Genomic DNA, 8182 nt, shown 5'->3' on the forward strand with positions numbered 1-8182 from the left:
TTTCCCGTAGTCACCCCGAATGTGCACTTTTTAGGGTTCAACTTCAAGTTGTATCTCCGTAGTATCCCGAAGGTCTCTCTCAAACCCTCTATATGTTCCTCTTTTGACATACTCTTTTCCACCATGTCATCTATATAGATCTCAATCCCTTTCTGAATCTTGCTTTCGAACATTTTCTTGCCCAATTGCTGGAAGGTAGCCCCCGCATTCTTCAAACCAAACGACATCCTCGTATAGCAATATGTACCGCCTTCCACCACAAATGTTGTCTTTTCCTGATCTGGCTCATACATCGCGACCTGGCTGACCCCATCGATGCATCCATGAAGGAAAATATCTTGAATCTCGCCGTCCTATCCACCAACTCATCTACTTGCGGCATGGGATAACTGTCTTTTGGGCACTCGAGATTTACATCAGTAAAATCAATGCACATACGAACCTTGCCGTTCTTTTTCGGTACCGCGACTATGTTAGACAACCAGTCTATGAACTAAACTTCTCAGATTATCCCCGCCCTTTTCAACCTCGCGACTTCTTCCCAGATTCCTTCAACATATTTAGGCCTATTGCCGCGCATCCTTTGCCTCATGGGTTTAGCGTCTTCCTTCATGTGTTAGTGGTGACAAGTGAATTCAGGGTCTAACCCAGTAACATCCTCTATCGCCTAAGCGAAAACATCTTTATTTTCGGACAAGAACTGTATCAACTTACCCTTCCACTCCGCTGACAAACTAGATCCTATCGACGTGAACTTCTCTTCTTCCCCCTTTCCAATATTCACCACCTCAATCTCATCGAGCGTCTTTGGTCCCACCGATGATTCCGCCTCCCCCTCCGCCGAGGTGCACTATAATTGCTATGCCTGCCTCTTCCTAGGATTGGAAGTCTCTCCTTCTGGTCTGCGGATCAACCGCTTCACTGTTCTTGGCAGTTACCTGATCACCGTAGACCTCGTACATGCCGGTAGGAATGGGAAATCGTATCACTTGATACTACATTGATGGGACTGCCTTCATCTCGTGAATCCACCGCCTTCCTAAAATTGCATTATATTATGAAGCAGAGTCTACCACCATGAATCGGGCAAAACCCGTCACTGGTCCTGTTGTCACGGGCAATAAGAGTTCCCCTATGGGCTCTGTCATACTCCCATTATTCCCATACAAATTGGTTCGCGAAGGCTGCAACTACTTAGGATCGACTCCCATTTCCTCCAAAGCACCTCTGAATAACAAATCCACTGCACTTCCACAATCAATCAACACCCTTTTCACCATATAATTTCCAATCGCGACTGTAATGACCAGCGCATCTTCATGTGGTGAGTCCACTGCCCTTAGGTCCGCGCTACTAAATATAATTTTGTCCTTTTCTGCTGCCGACGTCGCTTTTTGTCGCGGTCTATCCATTCTCTCATTGATCTGCTGGATACTCGCGGTCCGCCTTACCTTGTCTCTATGAGCGTTGTGACTCAGAACCTCACCGCTGTAAATCACATTGATGGTTCCCAGTATTCTTCCCTGAGGCGGCATGGGCTCCTCATTCTGAGCGCCTCTCACAAACTCTCTCATCCTCCCTTTCTCCACCATCCTCTGAATCAACCATTTTAGTGCGTAACAGTCATTCGTCTCATGATTCCGTACCTGATGATATGCGTAGAAAGGTTTTTCTGGTATCTCTATTGGTGTGCTTTGCGGTCCCTCATACCCCGGCAGATTCTTGATTAGGGGCAAGATCTCACTCAATGGTTTATTCAGCGGTGTCTGTTCCATCTCGCGGTATGACTTCCTCTCCCTGTGCTCCATTCAGGCGCCTTCCCAACTTCACTTCTGCCCGTGCTTTCGGTATCTGCGATATCCCCCTCTTTCTTTTTCTGATGTCTCTGCCCTCCGGTATTCCCGTTCCTTCTCCAAAAACAACATTGCCTTCCCTAATTTCCTGGAATCTTTCTGCATGGTATCTTCATATCTTATATACTTTTTCACTCGCAGATACAGCTCGTGTAAGGTCGCGATCTCATTCTTTGCCAGGGACTGGTGCACTCCTGTTCCCGGCCGCAAACCTTTCTCAACTGCTATCACCGTTGTCCTTTCATCCAGATTTTCAACTTTCAGTGTCTCTGCCTTGAACCAGCATAGAAAATCCCTAATTGATTCCACGGATCTTTGTCGCACGTTGAATAAAGCCGCGATATCTACCACTCGCCTCTTCTGATGTATGAAGTGATCTATGAACGCATGCTCCAACTCCTGGAAATTTTTGATGCTCCCCGCTGGTAATCTGTAGTACCAATCCGACGCCCCTCCTTTCAGACTAGCCGAACATCGTACACTGCACCATCATACCGAGCCTCCTGCCAAAGAGGCATCTGTTGCCGGAAATGATGGATGTGATTCGCTGGATCTCCTTTGCCATCGTATCTCTCGAACCTCGGCTGAGCGAATCGCTTTGGGACCTCTGAAACCCATATGTCATCTGCTAGTGGGTTGCGATTCAACCCGACCACCACCGATCGCGCCCTCCGTGACCCTCTTCTTTGCCGGTTCACCTCCCTGTCATTGTCTATCATTTCTTGAATTTGCTTCATTGTCAAGCCAACTACCGGGTTTTCAACAAGATTCTGCCTGGGTTCCTCATATTCAGATCCCTCACTTACTTCTTCCTCGGACTCTTCCTCCACCTTCTCTTTCTCTCTTCTCAGCTCGTCGTTCTCCTCTCTCAGCCTCTCAATCTCTTCTTGCATCAGTCGTGTTTCTTCCGCTGCTTGTTCCTCTTCTCGTTCTCCCTCCTCATCAATCACCACCTTCGGCGTCGGCTCCTGAACCACAACCTTCTTTGGTCTACCCACTGCTCTCTTTGGTGCCATTTCTTACTTGCTTTTATCTCTCCCCACAGACGGCGCCAAATGTATGAACCTAAAATCTCTCCCCTAAACAGTCTCCTCTTTTTCTCCACTTCCTCACTGTTCACTCCTCTTTTTCTCTAAAGCGGCCTCCCATTTCTCTCCCTATCCTCTTCTTTTTATATCTCCCCCCCCCCCTATCTGGACCGTCCATCTGTCTTGTCATCCTATGGCTCTCCTTCTTACCGTACGTATGCCACGTCTGCGGTCTAGGGTTATGCGGTCACGATTCCATACTCCTCCTTTTCCTTCGTTATGATGCATCCTATCTTCTGTACCGCTGACTTTGTCCAACTTCCAACATAACGCTACTACACACACTTACACTTATTGTGATTTTTGACCCTGTCCACGAGAGTTAGGGGCAGGACTATAGAACCGGGTCCGGGACTTTTAACTTTTTGTTGGCTTTAATTCTCATTTTGCTCGATATGATTAAACCTTCAATCCTCAAACTTAAATTCTACTGATCTGGAGCTGTACCTCTCTTTCTCTCTTATAGTCTAAACGGTTGAATCCATTCAGGTATGGAACTAAATCGCAACTTTCACATTATTATATTATTATTTCCTTGCCGATTCGCTCCGGTTTTATATTATTTTCAATTTTGTAGGGTTAGGGGATATTGATCTTTCTCTGATAACAAGAATGTCTAATGGAAAGTTATTTTGGGGTATTCTCACCATTTATTGCTGAAACCCTAAGTTATTTACTTATTTTTCTTTAAGTAATATGACTTGAGTTAAATTATCTCCATCATTTGATTTAGAAATTGCTAAATCCTTAAATCTGTTATTATTGTATGCAATTAAATTTACTTCATAACTATTTTTCGCTTATGGGATGGTTGTTTAAGCACTGTCGGAACATTCATTTTGTTAGATTATGTTTCCAACATATTTTGCAGCTGATACTGTGTAACCCCGCCACCTGCATTATTAATTTTTCTGAAAAATATTGATTGGGATTGTCTTGAAATTGAAGTGGTGAAACATCTGTTGTGCAGTAAATGGGTCTGTGGACATTGTTGGAAGGATTCCTGCTTCTTGCAAATGCATTAGCAATATTGAATGAGGAGCGGTTCCTTGCTCCTAGAGGATGGAGCTTTGCAGAAGTGCCTCCAGGCACAGCAAAATCACTCAAGGGGCAGCTCATAGGACTCATTTATGCAACCCAGTACTTGAGACTTCCCCTCATAGTTCTCAATGCCATTACAATTGTTGTGAAGCTGGTGTCAGGGTAAGGTTTCTAGTGAAAGGTTTTGGAAGCATTGACATGTTTCGTGTTGGATATGTTTGTTTTGTGGTTAAGGTAGGCTAGAGCGATAGTGTATTTTCTCTTATTTTCTCGTGTTTCAGCTTTGAGAGTCAAGCTCCATCCCTTGTATCATGGACAAAATCGAGTGAGTAGCGAGTACTCACCGATTACTCGGCGAGTACTCAATGATTTAATAGTCCAGATCATGAGTGGTGTTTTATTGTTTTACACGCTATTGGTTTGAAACAGGATCACTGCACATTTCGTTGCAAAGTTTTACACATTTCAAGTATTGAAAGCATATCTGAAGACAATTGTTTTTCTTTCTATAAAGTTGTCTATAGATCTATTCTTTCCAAGTCTCTGTGTGGGACTTGGTTAATTAAGGTATTCTTAGGACTTTCAGAGCAAGTTGTATTGATATTATTCTTCCATTTGTTCTCAACATAGTAGAGCATTGACAAGTTTCAACTAGTATATTATGCATGATCCAGATGGGAAGATGGTTAAAGACGAACTAGGATCCCAAAGAAAGTTCACATCGTAGGGCTTTGTTCCAAGGCAAATATGCAGATTTAACCCTCGAACTTATCAAATACCATGTACTTGTAAAATGTATCCAGTTTCATTTTTCCAGTTCATTTCCGGCACCGGAAGATTGAAATTAGAAATTCCACGTAAGCACAAATTAATCCACGTAATAGAGAATTTGACACGTGTCAAAATTTGAAATTCCACATAAGAAAAAAATTAATTCACGTCAGTCTTCCGGTGTTGGAAATGAACTGGAAATATGGAAATATGGAGCTGGATATGTGAGGGGTTCGAGGGTTAAATCTGCATATTTGTCTTGTTACAAACGCAGCCTAAAGTGATAGGTGCCTATTATTGAAGTTGAAAGTTTCTCGGGTACTAGATCAGATTATGAATGTGGGTTCTTAGATAACAAGTTATCGGATGATATTGAACACGGAAATCTGATATATTCCTTGCCTATATATGCGTATGAAACCTTGTAACTTTGTAAATAAAAAAAGGTGGCATTTAGGTGTGCTTCCGGTCCACATTCATACGCAATTATGAATGTGGGTTCTTAGATAACAAGTTATCGGATGATATTGAACACGGAAATCTGATATATTCCTTGCCTATATATGCGTATGAAACCTTGTAACTTTGTAAATAAAAAAAGGTGGCATTTAGGTGTGCTTCCAGTCCAATTTGCTGGAATCCTGGTTTTCCCCATGGAAGGTTTCTGTTGAGGTTTGAGCAATGGCCAACCATATGAAGTGCATTTTATCATAAGACATTTCTTTTGCGCGCTTCATTGTTAGGGAACATGAATATGAATACACACTAACTGTTTAAACCTGTAAGATCACTTCTGCCTTTGAGCTTTCTTCTATAGTCATGGTGCCTTGAGACTGGTTAGAGAAAAATAATCAGCATCACTAAACTTCAAACTTACTAAGACATATATACACTCAATATGAAGGCGTATGCAAATGAGGGAGTAATTACATTTGCACAGCCTGCAAAAAGTCCTATCCTAAGCAATTTCACATCGTCTAAACATAGGCATGAGCAACAGCTGCAGAGTGAATAAAGTGTTAGCTTGTTAAACTGCAACGTAAGTTAGCGCAAGTATTACAAAGTTACAGATAACAAAATAAGAAAGTTTGTAAATGTACTTGAGAAATCGCTCCTGCAAGCTCAGCTATCAGCATCAACTCAGCGAATTGGTCCTTGTTAAACTGGAACTGTGCCTTTAAATAGAACTGCACCATGCAAATATAAACCATCAGTAGGACCAGACAGTCTAAGCATCTCTTTGGGAACAATACATATTATACAGGGGTATATGAGTAAGACTGCTAAAAGTTGTGTTCATGTTTGAAGTCCACGGAGAGAGAGGGTACCAACAAAGAAGCTTGAAGACCACTCTTTGCAAGACTGCTAAAAAATGCCACAACGGCTGCTTGCGTAAATGTCAAAGATGCACAAAGTAAGATGCTCATTATCGTGATTGCATCAAAACCCAAATTTCTATAATCCAAAGAAAACAAGTTCACTTAAAAATCTGAAAATTGAGAATTTACCTACTACATAACAGCTGCTGAACTGCACCATATCAGTAACAGATGGAATTTTTTTTACCAATTCGCATCTTCGGACACGAATCACCATCAGCAGAACTAAGTTTAGCATGGTCTTTAGTTTTGGATAGCAATGGTGAAGTAGCATCAATTATTTTTTTGATAAACCGTATCCACTAAGAAAGTTTTCATGTACACTGTTGCTAGCACCGCTACAAATGCAGAAACCTGCAATATAAGATGTTGTAAAAATTTAGAATTGAAGTAGCGAAATTTTAAATAAGAGATTGAGTGGACAAATGGCGGGATAACCGGGAAAGTGGAGAGAAAACGAGCGCTTAAAGTTCCACAAACAAAAGCAGAGGAACCAACAACGGGAAATACACGAATCGGCCCCAAATTAAGCAGACGTACCACTATAGGGCATTGAAATTGTTGACCCATGTTTTGTACCAAAACAGGACATCGACCCATTTGCTGACGTTAGCGAACAAATGTGAACTTCCTACCATGCCTTTCTTCCTCTCTAGTGTTAATACTATTTTACCCTTGTGTTGAATCACGTGTAATTATTTTATTAGTCTCTTCCAAGTTAGGACCTCATCTTCTTCTCTCTCCACCCATCTTCTGCAGTTTGTTTCAGAAGAGGACTTGCCCTAATCTTCTTCTCACTCTTCCACGCACTCCAATGAAGCACATTTCCCTACCTTTCCCGCCCAATGTTCCCTATATTTCCTTCTGTTTGTTTCGAACACCTGCTCTTGGAGCAGGAGAAACTCTTATCCCCACACATCCCGCCCAATTTAGTATCTTATAATTCCAGTATAGTGTCGCATATTCTGTCAAATCACCGTATATTCATTGAATTTTATGATTCTCGTGAAGATAAGAGTTTTGTGAGGGATGCCCCACACACTAGCCCGTTAACCAGCATGTCCATGTAAAAGAGAAAGCCCAGTACATGGCGAAGTACATATACATAAGCAAAATATCTGTGTCCTTGTCACTTTACAGTGTCAGAGAGGTTCTATATAATGTGTTGTTGTGATTTAATTACAGTTGGTATTAATTAGTCGTATTGTTTATTGTTTCTTGTGACAGTCGATGAAACGAAAAAACTCTGACATGGATTCAGAGATGAGCATTTCCAAGGAGATAGAATTTGATTGTTTTTTGCTTAGAAAATGACGAAGAGTAGAAATTGTCCAAGGCGTCTGGTATCCTGGAATGCCAAAGAAGTACTCCATAATTTATTTATACTCTCCCCTGTGGAAAAGTGGATCGGAATTGGAAAACTACTAGTGGTGGATTGAAGTTTTGGTAACGTGGTAGCCCAACTTGCATGTTAGTATGTAGTTTTGTTTGTATCATGGATGCATTCTTTGATGCCCCAGTAGGTCATTGTAAGTGATGTGAATGTGTAGTTTTGTGATGTGTAAAGTGGGGACTGTGTTGATGTAATCCATGTGCCGGTATTTTGATCAGGCTTTCTCTTAAACGGACATGTCCGTTTACAAACAAGTGCGATGGAAAGATTATATAATGTCTTGAATAGCTTATATAGTGTCTTGAACAACTTTTTAATTTACGCTTATTAATTTATTTGTGGGCAGCTTATATATATATGACACTACATAAGCCGTGCAAGACACTATATAACATGTCCGTAAACAGATAGTCAGTTTAAGAGAAACCCTGGTTTTTAAGCCCATATCTTCTGTTGTAGTATATTTGAAGCACAGTTACACAATAGTGCAGTTAGAGGAAGGTGTAAGCAAAATAGCCAAGTACATAAGAGCAACATGCAAATCAACCTAGTACATATACATAAGCAAAATAGCAGTAGGTTATTATTATATATATATATATATATACCACGTCATCAATGTTTTTGGGGGGAAAGTGTTTGGCCCTTTTGGAAATA

At 41.4% G+C, this 8182-nt stretch overlaps 1 protein-coding gene, 1 long non-coding RNA gene and 1 pseudogene across 5 annotated transcripts; 1 reads left to right on the forward strand and 2 right to left on the reverse strand.

Annotated features, from left to right (window-relative positions):
• Positions 1 to 1190: 1190 nt before the first annotated feature.
• Positions 1191 to 1808, reverse strand: LOC147515775 (uncharacterized). The gene has a single exon (XM_086593046.1). It carries the CDS (start codon positions 1806 to 1808, stop codon positions 1191 to 1193), a length of 618 nt encoding a protein of 205 aa, XP_086449172.1.
• Positions 1809 to 3289: 1481 nt separating this feature from the next.
• On the forward strand, positions 3290 to 4489 carry LOC147515776 (uncharacterized; annotated as a pseudogene). 2 transcript variants are annotated; one of them, XR_015210806.1, is made up of 3 exons: positions 3291 to 3430; positions 3519 to 3578; positions 3912 to 4489. The product of XR_015210806.1 is annotated as an uncharacterized LOC147515776, transcript variant X2 (transcript). The 2 variants fall into 2 exon arrangements; XR_015210805.1 differs by lacking the exon at positions 3519 to 3578 and having other exon boundaries at positions 3290 to 3430.
• A 636-nt stretch (positions 4490 to 5125) lies between these two features.
• LOC147515777 (uncharacterized) lies at positions 5126 to 6682 on the reverse strand. Of its 2 annotated transcripts, XR_015213509.1 has the most exons (6): positions 6571 to 6665; positions 6262 to 6486; positions 6082 to 6137; positions 5854 to 5940; positions 5684 to 5753; positions 5126 to 5586 (listed from the first exon to the last, which is right to left on the reverse strand). It is a non-coding gene; the product is annotated as an uncharacterized LOC147515777 (long non-coding RNA). The 2 variants fall into 2 exon arrangements; XR_015213508.1 differs by having other exon boundaries at positions 6262 to 6682.
• Between the last annotated feature and the right edge of the window lie 1500 nt (positions 6683 to 8182).

The sequence above is a fragment of the Coptis chinensis genome, chromosome 2 (genome assembly GCF_015680905.1).
Source record: "Coptis chinensis isolate HL-2020 chromosome 2, ASM1568090v1, whole genome shotgun sequence".
NCBI classification, from domain to species: Eukaryota; Viridiplantae; Streptophyta; class Magnoliopsida; order Ranunculales; family Ranunculaceae; genus Coptis; species Coptis chinensis.

Coding starts and splice junctions, on each gene's coding strand:
- LOC147515775 (XM_086593046.1), bottom strand. CDS start 1,808: ATGGAGCACAGGGAGAGGAAGTCATACCGCGAGATGGAACAGACACCG.